This window comes from Rhagoletis pomonella, unplaced genomic scaffold, assembly GCF_013731165.1.
Source record: "Rhagoletis pomonella isolate Grant_MI unplaced genomic scaffold, Rhpom_1.0 Rhpom_scaffold_00251, whole genome shotgun sequence".
Lineage (NCBI taxonomy): Eukaryota > Metazoa > Arthropoda > Insecta > Diptera > Tephritidae > Rhagoletis > Rhagoletis pomonella.
In genome coordinates, this window is record NW_023458805.1 from 48,127 (window position 1) to 67,025 (window position 18,899).

Below are 18,899 nucleotides of genomic sequence, written 5' to 3' on the forward strand. Positions count from 1 at the left end.
TTGTTTTGGAAGTATGCCTCATTGTTTTTCACTGCAGTTGGTGTCCACATAAATGGCCTATACTTTATACTTTGTCTAGGCTTTAATTTATAGATCCTAAATATACATAAATATGTATATGCATATAAGTTTAAGCTAGGCTTAATTAAGCTGTAAGAATTAAATAAATAAATAAATAAATAAATACTGTCAACATGGGTTTCGCAAAGGCAAATTAACTTCAACAAATTTACTTGAGCTCACAACCTATATCTCAAAAGCGTTTAGTGATAACAAAAATGTGAATGTTATATATACCGGCTTCAGTACAGCATTTGACAAAGTATGTCACTCCTTACTCATCTATAAACTTGGTCTTCTTGGTCTTTAAACTAATTTTCTACGTTGCATCTCTTCATAACTCTATGGTAGATCGCAAAGGGTTATGTTTAAAAGTACTATTCCTGACGTCATTGGTGTTACTTCAAGAGTCCTGCAAGGTAGCCACCTAGGACCGATTCTGTTCTTGCTTTTTATAAACGATATTTCTACAGATATAAAATTTTCAAAAATTTTAATGTACGCAGATGATGTGAAATCGTACCTATCAATCAAAGAAAAGCATTTGCTACAAGCAGACTTAAACAGCAAGGCTAACTGGTGCTAAGTAATGTGCTTCTCGCGAAGAGCTGTTCAGCCACTTTCTTATACAATAGATAATCATAATTTGGAACAGGTATATAATTTTGTGGACCTTGGTATCACAATGGATCCGAAACTTAATTTTAATCTTCACATTAATGTGACAGTCAACAAGGCTTAAGTTGTACTTGCATTTGTGAAACGATGGTGAAAAGAATTTAGTGACCCTTATATCACTAAAACCCTGTTGTTGGGTCAGATGCACATTATTTAGGTCATATCAACATTGTCTAACTTACATTTATAAGGGTTAAGGGTATATGTATATCTAGCTCTTGCTGAAAAAGCATTGTTAACTTAAGGTTTAATATTTTGCTCTTATACGTGTACTCCCGCTACCTGTCATTGTGGTTTCTTCTTTTGCCCTTTTTTCGCAAACTGATGGAGAGAAAAATAAAGTTTTTGGGCTATGTAGTTGAACAGCGAGACAACACGCGTGTTTTATTTGCGATTATTCACCCCCGCAATTTTTTATTTAATCAAGAAAACGCTCTTGATACTTCATTTTGGCGCCCAACGTGGGGCCTGTGATAATTTAAAGATAAAATATCGTGAAATCTCGCACTTTCGCGAAAAGTCAACTTAGCATTCTCGGCTACCGTTTCTAAAACGTAGCTCAACATTCACGGCATCAAAGGAGTTTCCTACCGTAACAAATATATTTTCGACATTTTGGGCTGCTTATCCAAAAACGCAGGCCGCACGGTGCATAAGGAAGCTTGTGTATCCATCGGTACCTGGTACACCGAAAGCATACATCTTTCGACATAGTAAGGCTGCCGGAGTCTCAATCCCGCGCAATCCCGTTTCAAACACATTGCTATAGGAGCTTTGTAGTTGCTAACTATTTCGCTACAGGAGCGTTGTTGTTAGCGGTTCTTTCATATCAGGTCACCTTGCAAGGCAACGTTATTTGATATTGCGAGCACATACAGTACATACAAGGTAGTCTCACACTACTTCTCTTGCAAGCGTTGTTGTTATTGTTGGCAGTATTTCAAAGCCAAGCCGATATAGTAGAATTGGGCTCGCAAAAGGTCCCGCCAAATAAAATATACTTAGAGCTAAATTTTGTACAGCCCATAAATCTGAGAAGCGGGCAATAGATTTGCTATCTCATAACCATGCCCAATTTGGAGCAACTTAAACAGCAGCGCGCTAATCTGCGTCGAAACATATCGCGCATTCGCAATTCTGTCGACACAAAACTTGCAATTTCATCCGCTGAATTGAATTGTCGTTTGGCTATATTAGAGGCCTACTTTAAGCAAGTTATGACAGTTCAGACCGAAATTGAGCAGCTGGATCCAGACGAAGCAGAGCGTGAGACCAGAGGAGAAATAGAAGATACGTAGGTCGCTATCAAGGTGTGCATTAATGAGCAGCTAGGTTCAGATTCCCACAATTTGACTGTTGCTGACTCAGTTCATTGCGCTTCTCACTCAACTTCTATGAAGCTGCCACGTCTGTCACTACCAGTTTTTGATGGAAAATACTCCGACTATAAAAACTTTATAACATCGTTTAAGTTAGTCGTTGATAAGCAGTCTACTTTGTCATCCATCGAAAAGTTCAATCAACTAATCAATTGCTTACGTGGCCCGGCCTTAGAAACTGTCAAGGCTTTTCAAATCACTTCGGAAAATTATTCAAAGGCGCTGGAACGCCTCAAGGCCCGCTACGATAATCCAACGCTCGTATTCTTGGACAACATAAATTCGCTTTTTACTTTACCTAGTGTTTCAAGGTCAAATGCGAAACAGCTTCGTAGCCTGATCGACAACTCATCAGCCTTGTACAATTCATTATTGTCACTGGGTAATGCATCGCAAATTGCTGAGGCTATGCTCATCTCCATCGTTATGGAAAGGGTGGATCAAGACACCAAAAAGAAATGGAATGAGCATTTGAACTTCAGCGATCTTCCTACATGGACATCCTGCGTTTCGGTTGTCGAACGACATTGCCAAATCTTGGAGTCAATAAGTAAGCCCGGTACCGATAGTAGCGCGAGTCAGCAAGCTATTGGTAAGCCACGAAACCAAAAACACCAGCGCCAAGGGTTGACTTTCAACTGCACATCGCAAACGTGTCATTCATGCGCTAGCACGGAGCACAGAACTTACAGGTGTCCTCAAATCGTTGGTGCTACACTCAATCAGCGTCATCAGGCTGCGAAATGCCCATCCACACACAGGTGTCGATCGTGTTCTCGCTCCCATCATACACTATTGCATCGTGATTCAGCTGGTATGTATTCGTCTTCACCGCAGTCAACTCCGCAACTCCCTGAAGTACCACAGAAGAACTCAGAAGCAGCTGTTCACACTCACACCGGCTTGAATCGAATAATTTTAGCCACAGCTTTGGTTCTGGTCAAGGATGCGTCAGGCTGTTATAAAATTGGTCGTGCGCTCCTAGACTCTTGTTCACAAGTCAATTTCGTATCGGTTCAATTCGCACAGGTTCTCCGATTACCTCGCAAACGAAGCCATATGGAAATTCGCAGCATTGGAGAATCCCAGACTCAGATAAAACATCGAACGTCTACAACAATCAAGTCACGTTTTGGAGAATTCGAACTACCGCTAGATTTCTGTGTTACTTCGAATGTTGCATATCATCCAGACACAGAAATTGATATCTCATCATGGAAGCTGCCTCAAAATACTCCGTTGGCCGACGAAGGGTTCAACTAAGCTCGTCCTATTGATTTGCTGTTAGGGACAGAAGCATTTTTCGACATCTTATCCATTGGCCAAGTCAGGCTTGGTGTAAATATGCCAGTGTTGCAGAAGACGCTCCTTGGATGGGTAGTTTCGGGCCGTTGCCAAACCGGCTCCACCACATCACACAGTTACTCGATTTCCATGGACGAAGTCATCAACAACAACATAGAACGCCTGTGGCGCATTGAAGAGGTTAACACTTCTGTTGACATTTACACTCCAGAGCAGCGCAGTTGTGAAGAGGCTTTCAAAAACACCGTTCACCGACAACCTGATGGCCGAGTGGTAGTTCGCCTCCCATTCAAAGATGATATTGGTTTGTTAGGTCACTCGTATGAAATTGCCCGTAAACGTTTTGAAGCTCTTGAGCACCGCTTGAGCCGCACATCAGATGTGAAAAGGCAATACGCAGATTTTATTTTAGAGTACGAACAGTTGGGCCATATGAGCTTGGTGACAACACCGAAGTTGGATGTCCCACATTTTTACATACCGCACCACTGCGTACTCAAGCCGAACAGTACCACTACGAAATTAAGAGTGGTTTTCGATGCCTCTTGTCAGACAACGACACAAAGGTCTGAACGATTTACTAATGGTCGGACCGACCATACAGCCCGACTTTTACACGTTACTTCTACGCTTCCGTACATATCGTTATGCAATTACCGCCGATGTCGTCAAGATGTTCAGACAGATTCTTGTCGACCCCCATGATCGCAAGTTTCAATATATACTTTGGAGAAGTACACCCGATCAACCATTACGCACATTTGAACTGAATACAGTCACTTATGGGACTGCTACCGCGCCATATCTCGCTATACGTAGCATGCAATACTTAGCTGAGCAATGCATGGACGAGTTCAAGGTAGGAGCCGAGGCTATAAAATCATCCTTCTACGTTGATGATTTCATTTGTGGAGCTAACACGTTGGAATGCCTTCATCAAATCAAAACGGAGGTAATTGAGATACTTCATCGTGGTAGATTTGAGCTAGCGAAATGGCACTCGAACTATAGCGAGTTTGTTAATGACTGTACGATTAAAGATCTTAACTTAGAAGACGATTCAGTAACCAGCACTCTGGGCTTAAGGTGGGATCAACGAGAAGACGTCTTTATGTTTGCATTTGTACTCAAGCGCACATCACATGCTGTCACGAAGCCGTCTATACTATCAATTGCTTCGTCGCTCTTTGACCCGTTGGGCTTGGTGTCACCTATCACTATACTTGCAAAAATACTTATACAAGAGCTTTGGTTGCTAAAATTACAGTGGGATGAGTCAGTTCCGCACAACATTCACACCGCATGGACATCGTTCCTCTCATCGCTTTCATCGTTGGAATCGCTAACTATACCGCGCTATTGCCTTCAACCCAGCGTTCAGAGACTTCAGTTGCACGGCTTCTGTGATGCCTCAATTAGGGCTTATGGATGCTGTATATATGCACGCACAGTTGACCCTAGCGGTGAAGTCAAGGTCACGTTGATTACATCCAAGTCGAGAGTCGCCCCAACGAGGAAACTGTCATTGCCCAAATTGGAATTATGCGGTGCTCATTTGCTGTCACAACTTTACGCTAAAATAAAGGTGAATTTCGGCGATACCCAATATACAACGTATCTATGGAGCGATTCACAAATCGTTCTACACTGGATTCAAAAGCATTCCGCCGCACTATCTACGTTCGTAGGAAATCGTATTTCTGAAATACAACAAAAAACATCTTGTTGCGAATGGAAATACGTTTCAACGCACTATAATCCAGCTGATCTGCTTTCCAGGGGGTGCTCAGTGAGTGAGCTGCAGCAGTCCATATGGTTCGAAGGGCAGGCATACCTGCAACGCCACCAAGACGAGTGGCCGACGCACCATCGAGGTGATATTGATCAAGATATAGTGAACTTAGAGAAACGTAAATCGGCTTTCGCTACTGTTAATGCCACTAACGACCTACTCGAAGCAGTGTATAAAATTAGCTCGCACAGCCGATGCTTGCAAATCGTAGCCTGGATGTTTAGGTTCAGCAACTTAAGTAGAAAATTGGGTTCGTTCGATACATTGTCGCCGTCACCACAAGAGCTGTTACATGCTTTGCATTGCATCATTTGAAACCTGCAAATAAGGCACTATTCCGATGACATCAAAGCACTTCGCAAAGGCCAACAGGTCTGTAGTAATCTTAAATCTTTAAATCCTTTTTTTGCAGATAACTGACGGGTTCATGCTGATGAAAGTTGGAGGTCGATTGGAGATGGCAAATATTCTGTATACACAGAAGCACCCGATACTACTTCCAGGCAAGGATGACTTTGTCCGCCAGTACGTGCAGTTCGTTCATCGCCAAAATTACCATGCGGGTCCAAAGACATTAGTTGCACTCATACGCCTACGCTTTTGGATCATCAATGCACGGGATTTAGCTCGCCGTGTCGTCCGATCTTGCGTGCACTGCGTTCGTTATCGGCCAAAGCTGGAAGGGCAAATAATGGGTCAGCTTCCCGTCGAACGACTTACCCCATCAAGACCATTTGCAAGATGCGGAGTGGATTTCTGCGGTCCAGTCAATACGTACCTACGCCTTCGAGGCAAGGTTCCCTACAAAAGCTACATCGCAATTTTCGTGTGCTTCGCGACGAAGGCAGTGTACGTTGAAGTTGTGTCAGACTTGTCGTCCGATGCATTTATCGCCGCCCTGAAACGGCTGGTAGCCAGGCGTGGACTACCGTCCGATATCTTCTGCGATAATGCTACCAATTTCGTTGGAGCCAGCAACCAATTAGAGGCCCTCAAGCAATTTTTGTTTAAGGATGACACAATCAAATCGATCAACAAATTTTGTGTACGTGAGTTCATCAACTTCCACTTCATCCCTCCCAGAGCCCCCCATTTCGGCGGCTTGTGGGAGGCTGCAGTTAAGAGCGTCAAGGGACTTATCAACCGCACTCTTATGAACGCTCGTTTAACATTCGAGGAGCTTACAACTGTCACAGCTGAGGTGGAGGCGATTCTGAATTCTCGCCCTTTGTCACCACTCTCTTCAGACCCGAATGACCTAGCCGCACTCACCCCGGGCCACTTCCTCATTGGCGACTCATTACGTGCATTGCCCGAGACACCCGTCACAGAGCTGGGTAAGTTAGAACGATGGCGAAGAGTGGGCGCGATCAAACAACAACTTTGGCGTCGATGGTCGCTGGAGTATATCAATGAGCTGCAGGTGCGTAGTAACTGGACCAAGCCATCCCCAAATGTGTGTGTGGGAGCGATGGTTATCGTGCATGACGACAATTTACCACCGCAGTGTTGGATGCTAGGTCGTATCGAAAGAGTCATACGTGGAGAGGACGATCGAGTGCGCGTGGCTGATGTTCGCACTGCAAAGGGAGTTATCCGCCGCCCCATACATAAGATAGCGCTATTACCAGTTACTTGAAAGTTCTACGTACTTTCAACGGGGCCGGGATGTAGGGTCAGATGCACATTATTTAGGTCATATCAACATTGTCTAACTTACATTTATAAGGGTTAAGGTTATATGTATATCTAGCTCTTGCTGAAAAAGCATTGTTAACTTAAGGTTTAATATTTTGCTCTTATACGTGTACTCCCGCTACCTGTCATTGTGGTTTCTTCTTTTGCCCTTTTTTCGCAAACTGATAGAGAGAAAAATAAAGTTTTTGGGCTGTGTAGTTGAACAGCGAGACAACACGCGTGTTTTTTTTGCGATTATTCACCCCCGCAATTTTTTATTTAATCAAGAAAACGCTCTTGATACTTCACCTGTTTACAACTTTAGTTAGACCGATTCTGGAATACGGTTCGGTGGTTTGGAATCCAAGGTATCAAATTTACTCAGACAAGATATATCTAATCAATTCAAAAACAATTCCTACTTTTTGCTTTAAGAATTTTCCGTTGGGATTCTCAATATATCCGTCCGCCCAGTGGCGGGCCCAGGTAGTGAAAATTGGGGAAAACTCGAGCAAAGTTTAAACTGTGAGCGTATATCAAAGAAACTCGAAAACTTACTTGCGGAGCGCGTATATATAACTCGAAGTGACTTCGAGAAGCTGGGGACAATTCTAATGAATGGATGCTTTTGAAAATTTTAATTCATGGAAAAAGTGTGTAAAATTTCACTTGAGTTTGAAATTTTAGCTGTGTGCTAAGTTTGAAGTATTATGTTATTTAAGTAGGCCTATCAGTTTTTGAATTCACTGAATTTTTAAAATTTTGCATGATGCAATAATGAAAGGTGTTATACGCTGGCAACTTCTCGCTCTAATCGGCCATCTTGAACTACCTTAGGAGAAACTGTGTTATTTCTTTGCTATTTTCACCGAATATTTCCCAAAATATTAGAAAAAAATTCAAAACAAGCTACATTGATTAAATTTTCGTTGTTCGTTTCGTTCTTATTCGCTACATTTATTTTCCAATTGCGTGAAATTTGGTAAGTATTGTAATAAAACCGAATTATTTTACAAGTAGATTATAATTTTGCATTTATTACGTCATTTCCTTGGTGTTTTCCTGACCGACCTGTGCTGGTACTGTGATTAAGAGCTCTTTGTTATTTCAAAACCTAATGAACTATTTATTCGCAGATTTTTCGGACGATTCTGCTGTGCTGCGTTCCCGCTCCGCCTGTGTATTGCTCCGCCCGTGTTTTATAGTGTTGCATTCCTGTTGCGCCTTTGCATTAGTGTGTGCGTTGTGTTTTAGACACGTTGAAGTAAGTTGAAACCAGGTTTTTGTTTGTTAAAAACCTAAAAAACCATTTATTTGCAGATTTTTTTGTACGCTTCTGCTGTGCTGCGTTCCTGCTCCACCCGTGTATTAGATTGCTGCGTTCCTGTTAACATACATATCGTCGCTTAAAGTACAAAACCGCGTAACTGACATTTACTGCTAAAAATTGGATTCGCTCACACAAGTTCTTGGCTCAATCCTTATCCATTCTTCCTGAAATATACTAGCCAAAAATGCGATTGCTTTTTACAAAAATATAACCATTTTGAAATATGAGTTTTTTTACTCTCTAGAAAATAATTTATGCCACCTCGCATACGTGGGTTTGCATTATCTCTATACGCGGTTTTGCATTTTATTGATACACGGTTTTGTATTTAAATGACGATATGTAGATGTATGTACATGTATATCACATATATTGACTTAGATATGTATACCAGAGTTGTGAAAAATGCATTAAATTTTTAATGCATTAATGTTACATTGAGGCAATTATGTTAATGTAAAAATTAATGTCTTAAAGTTTTAAAATTTAATGCCAAAAAAATGCAAATGCATTAATTTTGAATATTTAATGATTAATAAAATTTTAATGCATTAATTCTTGAAAAATAATGCTAATGAATTTTTTTTTTTATTAAATTATCCAAACCTAATGCTAATGGAAAATTTTAATCCATTAAAATAAATAATCGTTTTACCCGTTTGCATTAAAAGAAACCACTAAGTTGTACTCAGGATATTTTTCATAGCTAATACGATAAATATTGTAATTCGTTGTGTGTTAGTAAGGAGCCATGCAGTTAATTACATACGTATACGAAATACAAAGCAGTTTAATTGATAATGGGCCGCATGCATAAAACCTAAGCAAATGCTTTTTCTTACAATTTTTGACCCTTTAGTCGATTTGTTCAAATAAATTTAAGTGAAAGGTATGAAATTAAGAAAAACAAATGCTTAGTTTTTATGCATACGTCTCATTGTTTCTTCTACCTAGGTACATGGTGAGGTCTTCAATGTGAGTAGTGATTGTTTAATCGCGTATAATTATACTGGACTATAAATCGGGTTTTTTTGGTCCCTCGATGTCCCTATCCCATTCCTATGTAGAATCGCTCGTTGATTCTGAAAATGGAGTTAATTTTTTACTATGAGACAAGCTTTCTAGATATTTTCAATTTAACGTTATTCAGCTTTAAAAAAAGTCTTTGCACTTAATCTCATAAGAATGTTACTCATATTGAAATGGCCTATGAGTAACATTCTTCCCTGCTCATATTTTATTCAAAAAAATCCTCGCACATTTTCATTTGACCATTCATTTCTTTATTATTTATCCATCCATTAGTAGCTTGATTTTTAGTTAGAGAATAGGCTTTAACACAAATTAAAAAGTTGACTCAGGCTCTGTCTTTTTTTAATCGTTTCCCTGTGTCATTGAAAGGTACTTGTTCAATTATTACTATGCATATTGCGATTCGAAATTTGGTAGTATATTGATCTCGTTCTTAGATATAATAATTATTCAATCAAAAGCATATTGAAAAAAAAATAAAATCTTGTTTCAATAAACTGATCAGTTAATAATTTTTGTTGATTGTTAACACTCGTGTAAGCTTTGCGTGAATCTCGGACGAAAAATGGAAAGCGCTAGTGATTTATGTGACAATTTTATGGATTCAGATTACAATGATGAAAATACTGGTAGAGTACATGTGAAACCTACTTATGGTGCGCCAGAAACTAGAATTATTTCCAGGAAAGTAAAAAAAAGTCAAAGTTAAAGGTCACTCTAAATAAAACAACATTTTTCTTTGCTTTTGTGTAATTTGAATTAGTAAAAATTATTTTATTTTTTTCAAGCAGTTGCAGTGATAACACGGATAACACAATGACTTTCGGCAACAGGATACTTTTCACAAGTGGAAAGTTTTTCAAAGTATATCAAAAGGTATACTAAACTATTTTCTGTTGTATGATTTAATTAAAATAAATTTTTTTAAGAGTGAAAATGGTTCTCTAATCGCATCTTGCTTGAAATGTAAAAAGAAAATAAAAGGAACTTTTCGAATCAGTTCTAACTTTATCACGCATTTAAAACTTCTGCATATCGAAAGTTTTCATGAATTTTTGGAATATAAAGCTCAAAAAAACAGCTCTAGTTCAATTTGCAAGGTGTCAAATAAGCAAAATACATTTAATAAAAAAGTTCTTGCTTTCATCGCCAGCACGATCTCACCCCTGTCCATTGTCGAGAATAGAGAGTTTATAGAGATTTTTGAGGGGACAAGCTACAAGGTGCCAAATAGACGAGTGATAGCTGATTTGTTGCACGGAGAGTACCAAAGTAGCATGCGAATTTTAAAAACAAAAATTGCAAACGTAAAATATTTTTGTACTACAGCAGATATATGGTCTGCAAAACACCGATCCTTTTTTGGGTGTGGGCTCAATGAAAATTTAAAGAGAGAATCTGCTGCCTTGGCTTGCACAAGATTTTCAAGGGGCTCACACTTTTGACAAAATTGCAAGTATAATCGTGGACATAAACGATGAGTTCAACTTAAATCATACAAATATTGTGAGCACTATAACCGAAAACGCTTCCAATTTTTTGAAAGCCTTTCGGGAGTTTGGTATAAAAGAAGGTACGTAAGTGTAAATGATTAATAACTTTGTAGCAATATAGTTTATTCTAATCTTAAGAGAGCATACCATCTGAAAATGACGATACTAACAATAATGGCGATGCAGCTGAGGAACTAGAGTTTCCTGTTATTGAAAACGTAGACGTACAGTTACCTCACCATTTTAAATGTGCTAGTCACACACTAAATTTGATATCGTCCTCGGACTTTATAAAAATAGTGAAGAAAGAACCATTTCTTTACAATAAGCATATTGAAGCTATTTCACGGTAAGATTCATTATGAAAAATAAAAAAATTAAGCGGTTACCACAACCACGTATTAACATCTGCAAATTTTAGTTGCGAAAGTCTATGGAAAAAATGTCACTGGCCAAAGTCTGCTGAAATCATTAAGGAGTGCCTTGGGGCGGCGTTAACAAGGCCAGTGGAACTCCCTTTATAACTCGATAAAAAATGTATTGATTCACAAGACACAGCTTGATGATCTGTGCGTAAAATTTAATATTTATCGATTTCGTTCCGATGAGTTAAATTACTTAGAAGAATACTTAATTTTCATGGAGCCAATTGCTGGCGCTTTAAACTACCTACAATCTGAAGAAGGCATGTATTTCGGGCATTTCTTGCCAAACATAATAATTGTAAAAGTCAAATACGAAAAACTTAACAGTTCTGGAAAACTCAAGCTCTTTAACAAGGCAGGTGGTGAAATGGAAAAGGTACTATTCAAAAGATTTGAAACGTATTATACTCTTAAGCCGGAATCATTCCCCTGTATTATCGCTACAACCGCATGTCCGGACATAAAAATGACATTTCTCTCGGGATTACAAACGACGGCGCCCCATTTCGATAATGGGAGACTGATAAAACTACTTTCTAAATTTGCTAAGGAGGAAAAGCTCCGCCAAACACTAACATATGTGTAGGCGCCAATCTATTATTATTATTATTAAATTTGCTTAAAGAATTTGAAACCGACGTTATAGACCGCTATTACACCGGAACAAAAACCTCACAGCTTTTTAGATTTTGGAGGGCATTTTTCGTGCGGTAGGTACAATTATTATTTCCTGTTTTTGTTTAATAAAACAGTTTGCTCTGTTTTAGAATCTGCAGGATTTTTAAGTGATGGTACTTCAACGGTGGAAACATTGAAAAGTTTTCCTCTTATACAAAAACTATTTCTGAAGTATAACACACCATTACCATCCTCTGCTCCAGTTGAGCGATTGCTTTCATTTGCCACCATGGCTAACACGCCGAAACGTCAAAATTTATCAGATGCAAGTTTCGAAAAATTAGTCATTCTCAAAAGTCTGATTAACAATTATGGAAGAAATTTTTAGTTGTTATTGTTATTTTGTTTGCCTAAAATTTTTCGTGCAGCATTGGATCGTGTATAATTTAAAGCTACCTTGTTATACATAAACATGTAAATTTTCATTCTACTTTTTCTTGCGGTAAATACTTGTAATCGTTTTAGAATGTCGGTATAGTTAATGAAATAAATATAAATAATTATTGCTTTTGTATCAGAAATACCTAGTAATTTCTTTCTCTTACTTCCGTCAGTACCTTTTCTGACCTCACTGTATTACTCTTAATGTCAACAGAAAATTTTTACTTCAAAATAAAATGAGTTAATGATTTTTTATTGCTTTTTTATATTTTTAATGCAATAAATTATTGCATTAACATTAATTTGCTAACATTAAAGTTAATGAAAAAAATTTCATTAGCATTATTTTTTTCAAAAGAAATGCATTAAAATTTTATTAAGCATTACATTTTCAAAATTAATGCATTTAAGTTTATCATTTGCATTAAATTACAAAACATAATGCATTATTTTTTTACATTAACATTCAAATGTTATGCATTAAAAAATTAATGCATTTTTCACAACTCTGATGTATACACAATTAATGATGTGTACATAAATTTTTTTATATTGAAACTAGATATGTATGTATATAGTATGTTATCACAGCGCACGGCAGTGCGCGCGAGTGACGAAAGCAGCAACAGTAGCATGCTGAAATGACTCGCTTATATATACACGAGATTTGGAAGTTTTTATCCAGACGTCTAATCGACATGTTTCATATATCGTTGGAAAGGCCATGCGGAGTGTGTCCAGAAAATATATTCAAGCTTCGTAAACGATTAACCGGATTCTTAAAAATTAGGCTAAAGTGTTGGGAAACAAAAAAGGTTTTTTTGCTTTTTCCGGTCTAAGGGGGCATGTTGGCACACCCAACATATTTAGTGTTATTCTATAGGCCAATACCTTTCAAACGATATATATTAAGTTCCGGCCACTAGTTGGAAAGATATAGAGGTAAATATGTTTTGGTTCGTGTCTCCACTACGAGATGCTTTGGTATGTATGTGGCGTCTGTACGTACCATCATTTAATTTTTTTCAAACTTTCAGGAATTAAAGTACACAAAAAACTAAGAAGGTTTTGTTCCAGGATATTTTGATTCGTATGCCTGTGTGGGCGTGGCTGCTGCCTGAAATTCGAAAAAAGGCAATTTTTTAAACTACCACTGAGGCCGAACTACTCAGTCCATGTCATTGATGTGGATATCAGTAGAAGGGTCTTTAAACAAGCTATCTAACGCTATCTTTTGTGTTTATAAAATACTAGCTTATACCCGCGGGTTTCACCCCGCGCTTTCATACAAATATGAAAAATAACTTAATGATGTTAGATTTTATTTCCGTGCCCATTTCGTTATAGCTCGTTATTTTTTAAGCGAGTTAAGGTATTTAGGCCGTTTAAAACTATAAAATTATAAAATCTCCTCTGCGCGCTAGGCATACGAAAGATATCAATCCCTCTAAGTTTACCTTAAAATGGTTCCTGGTATACGACGCGTGTACGTGTAACCTTCTTGAAGGTGCCACGGCGGGTTTTAATATTTCCAACTCAAATTTAGTAACCTGGCCTTGATAAAATACCACTTCTCATTACTGTAGCAAATGCCTCAAGAGAGCTTTAGGTCATAAGGCCGAACCCGGCTCTCCCTTTTCCATTTAATGAAATTTATTCCAGAGATATGTATTAAGAAGTTTTTAGTATGTATGGGAGGCGACATGCCTCCTTTTTTAATAACTCACATTTTTTCCATGAGCAATTCATACATTTTACATTCACAACTCCATACCAGGTTCCAGTATTCTTCCACAAACACTTCCAGGGATACGTGGTAAGAAAAAGTAAATTTGTACTGGAAGTGCCGCGCCCTTTTTTCTTATAACCCTAATCTTCTTCCATGAATTTAGAACTGATTTTACATACCCCAGTACCAAGTCCCAGTACTCTACCTTGAACACCTTTAGAGATAAGCAGTATAAAACAGTAAATTTGTACGGGAAGAACCATGTCCCCTTTTCTAATAACGCAAATTTTTCTCCATGAGTATGGAATTAATTTTGTATACACATCTCATTTTTCTCCATGAGTATGGTATTAGTTTCACATACATACATACATATGTATTTCCATACCAAGCTTGAGTGCTTTATCCCAAACATTTGAAGAGATACGCAATATGAAGCTTTCAGTCAGGATGTGAGGAGCTACGCCTCTTTTCCAAAAACGTCCATTTTTCTCCGTCAATATGAACATGGTTTTACACAGTGTTGGCAAACTGTTAATCTGATTAACGAATAAAAATTAACGATTAAAATGTTAATCGCGTTTGACGATTAAAATTAATGAGTCGTAATCAACTGCACGATTAATGATAACATTTTTTTAATCGTTAATCGCTGGCTGCGATTACGTTTAATTAATTTAAAACATTAATCGTTAATCCAATTAAAAAAAAAAATCTGATTTTTTTGTCTAGATTGTCCGAGTTTGAAACCAAACACCAGTTATAGTAATTGTTTTGTGTTTTACGTTTATAAAAAGCACATAATATAAAAAAATTATAATTATTGTTGTTAGTAATACATAAACTGGGAACTTTTACAAACCTAGTTTTGTAAAACATTTGTTGGTATATATCTTAATGAAAATGCACACCAAATTGCTTAGATTGATGAGGAAGCCCGACTTAGCCATACCGGATTAACTTGCTTTGTGTGCACAGGGAAATTCCAGCATAACTTAATTAATCACCAAACCTACTTGATCAAATTAAGAGTTAACGATTAAAAATTAATTTTTTAATCGCGGCTACGATTAACTGTTTAGTCAGATTAAAATTAATCATGATTAACTGTAATCAGATTGAATTAATCGAATTAACTAACTGATTAAAACATCAATCGATTAATGCCATCATTGATTTCACATACATATCACTATACAAAGTTTCAGTTCTCTCACACAAATACTTCCAGAGATATGTATGTAATATGAAAATTCCAATTTGTATGGGAGGGTCCTTGAGTTATCGGACTTACTTTCAGTCTAAGACCATCCTTCCGAAATCCGAGGTAAGTGTACTAAATTTCGATCTGATCGGAAACCCGGTTAAGGAAGTAGCATATTTTGCAATCCAGGTCATAAACGATCTTTGAACAAAATTTCATTTTCAAACATGTGGCAATTCTTAAAAAAGTAGCCTATTTTCCAGTCTAGGTCATAAGCTATCTGTGTGCAAACTTTCATGCAAATCAGTTCAGTCATTTACGCATATTAATTTAATTAAACTTTCCTAATATGTAATAACTCTTAAAATAGTAGCCTATTTTCCAACATAGGTCATAAGCTATCTCTGTGCGAAATGTCATGCAAATCTGTTCAGTCGTTTCCGCGTATTAATTTAGTTAAAACTTTTTTAGCAGGTGGCAACTCTTCCAAAAAATTAGCCTATTTTCCACTGTAGGTCATAAGCTATCTGCTTGCAAAATTTCATGCAAATCCGTTCAGACTTTTCCGCGTATTAATTTAATTAAACTTTTTTAGCAGGTGGTAACTCTTAAAAAAGTAGCCTATTTTTCAACCTAGCTCATAAGCTATCTGTGTGAAAACTTCCATGCAAATCAGTTCACTCATTTCCGCGTATTAATTAAATTAAACATTTCTAACAGGTGGCAACTCTTAACTTTCTAACCTAGGTCATAAGCTATCTGTGTGCAAAATTTCATGCAAATCCGTTTAGTCGTTTCCGCGTATTAAGTTAATACAACTTTTTTAACAGGTGGCAACTCTTCCAAAAAATTCGCCTATTTTCCACTGTAGGTCATAAGCTCTCTGCTTGCAAAATTTCATGCAAATCCATTCAGTCATTTCCGCGTATTAATTTAATGAAACTTTTTTAACAGGTTTGCCACCTTAAGAAAAGTATCCTATTTTCCAATCTAGGTCATAAGCTATCTGTGTGCAAATTTTCATGCAAATCCATTCAGTTGTTCCCGCAAAAATTAAATAAATTAAACTTTTTTAACAGGTGGCAACTCTTAAAAAAATAGCATATTAACCAATCTGGCCCATAAGCTATCTGCGTACCAAATTTCATGCAAATCCGTTCAGTTGTTTCCGCGTGATGATTTCCCAAACATCCAAACATACAAACTTTCACATTTATAATATAAGTAAGATAAATACGCCATAACGTTATCTCCTGAAAACTAAAAATCGGGCTGCTGAAAATATGCATTTCGGGTATTTTCTCAAAAACTGGTCAGTCGATTTTATTCTAAGTTTCCACAAGTCTAGCCCAAAACCTTAGCTTTCATCTGGTATATATCTGGGAAAACTCTTGTTTTGGAGATATTGCTATTCAAATTGGAAAAATGTCGCTCCAAAAAGGGTCAAATGGTTAAAAATAAACATATCCGTCTAATTTGGTTACTTTAAGATATAAAAATAATATACCCAGTTCCCCGAAAAAAATCGCCCATTCCCCGATTGCCACTTAAACCGAAATTCCCTGCAAATCGGGGAATTTCCCGCGAGTTGACAAGTTGAAGGATGCAGCTGTGCTAATCACTTCGTACATGTCTTGGAAACCACAATTTGTGTGTATTTTAGAGTTTTTTTCAGTCATATGCCGAAATTGTAACATTTTTCCCCGTTTTAATTGCAGGTATGTACACAGTATTTATATATGCTACACGGGTTTATCACCCGCACTTAACCTACCTGGTATTTACCTATAGTTGTAAATAAATATGTATGTATGTATGCATTTAGTTCACCCAATGTGCCGCTACAACTTACATACATATGTATAAATTGCCACTGAGCAAAACTACTTGAGAAAAAATCATTAGTTTAATAGCACGAGTGCAACACCGTACACGTGATAGAAGTAAAACTTCTTAAAAAAAAGCACATGTGTGCGCCCCACACGCAGTAGAAATTTTACCAACAATTAAACTACGAGGCAATCAGACGAATACAGTTGTTTATTGTATCCAAAGTTGGTACCAAGTTGATAAGTTTTTATCATTTCTCATATTTTTTTTTATTTTTAATTTTTTCGAATACATATCATCCTTGATATCATTATATCCTTGATCATCCTTTTTCGCTTTATTCCGTATTCGAAAAACTATGTGTTTCAATGGACAAATCGATTTGAATACATAATTTAGATTTAGAGAATATTTTTAGCATTTTATTTGAGAAAAATAAAACATTTAGTTTATTGTTTGTATTTTCGTCGATTTTAAATTTGCTAAAATAATTGATATCAAATAAAACACCTCTTTGAGGTAAAATTTTCGAGTGACGAAAGCTGAACTAGAAACACAAAATTTATGATATCAATTTATTGACGAAAATTATACGCATTTTTTAACTGCCTTTCAAACGTACGGAAAATCATTATTTATTGATTCGGAACGTTGCGGATTTCCGTTTACTGCTAGAAACCCAATTTAAAAAAAAAACAGAAATTTTGCAACGATTCGTATGAATAAAAAAGATTTTCCCTACGTTTGAAAGGCAGTTAAAAAATGCGTATAATTTTCGTCACGAAATTGATATCATAGATTTTGTGTTTCTAGTTCAGCTTTCGTCACTAGAAAATTTTACCTCAAGGAGGTGTTTTATTTGATTATTATTATTCGGTTCGAAAAAGTCCTATCTCAAATGAAAATACTTCGAAAATGTGCTGAGATAGGGCGTTTTTGAATCGTCGGCTGAGATAGGGTGTTTTTGAACCGAGTTCTGAGATAGGGCATTTTTCAATCAAATTCTAAAACAGGGCGTTTTTCAGCCAAATTTTGAAATAGGGCGTTGAAAAGTTTTCTGGTATCGGGCGATTTCGAGATAGGTCGATCTTCCACTCAGCCCTCGATATATGGTCGCATTTTTCGTTATATGGAATACGATTAAACATGATTTGTTTTTAATCGACTTTAAAAAAAAAAAAGTAATTTTTGCATATAATTAGACTAAAATTGAAGGGGCTATAGAACTGAGTGATCAAAAGATTCTAACACTTCTGAGAAAAAAGCTTGAATTTTGGGTTAAAATTTGTTGTATTTTTTAGTTCTCTACGAAGTTTTAAAATTGGGTTTATATGGGTTTTGTTAGAAATTCAACTTTACTTTTGTTGCAAATTCCTAAAAATAAATAAATTAACATGGGAGGGAAATAATATCACTTTAAAATGGGGTTGCTATTGATATGACCGATACTGTATGTATATAATAAATTTTATATAATTAAAAAAAAAGTGGATTTACTAAAATGAACACGACGTATTAATTATAAATTCTGAAATATGTCGTTAATTTCAAAATCAAGTAAATAAAACATTAAAAGGTAGTCAATGCTTGCTGTATGACATGAACTTGGATATACGTGAACTTGGGTAATGTATAATTCCTTATATGATTCCTCAAAGTATCCCTTATATAACACTGTGGAACACAAAACAACCTTAGTGCGACTATATCAGGTTTGATAGCTGTTGGCCATACCAATAATGCATCATACTCAGATTTACTAGATCAATTCGTGTTCTCCGAGAAAAAAAAATTTCACGATCCAAAAATCTGAAAAATCTTTTTTCTCCAAATTTTGAACATTTATCGTTTTTGGCCTATATTTTGTTGAAAATACCATACAAAGCAAATATAGGGCAAAAAACGA

At 36.8% G+C, this 18,899-nt stretch overlaps 2 protein-coding genes across 2 annotated transcripts; both read left to right on the forward strand.

Moving 5' to 3' along the window:
* Positions 1 to 2,132: 2,132 nt before the first annotated feature.
* LOC118750466 lies at positions 2,133 to 3,380 on the forward strand. Its single transcript, XM_036485182.1, has one exon. The coding sequence runs from the start codon at positions 2,133 to 2,135 to the stop codon at positions 3,378 to 3,380; it is 1,248 nt and encodes a 415-aa protein (XP_036341075.1).
* An 81-nt stretch (positions 3,381 to 3,461) lies between these two features.
* LOC118750467 lies at positions 3,462 to 11,099 on the forward strand. The gene is made up of 4 exons (XM_036485183.1): positions 3,462 to 3,877; positions 3,975 to 5,384; positions 6,298 to 6,551; positions 10,885 to 11,099. The coding sequence occupies exons 1-4, from the start codon at positions 3,462 to 3,464 to the stop codon at positions 11,097 to 11,099; spliced, it is 2,295 nt and encodes a 764-aa protein (XP_036341076.1).
* The last annotated feature ends 7,800 nt before the right edge of the window (positions 11,100 to 18,899 follow it).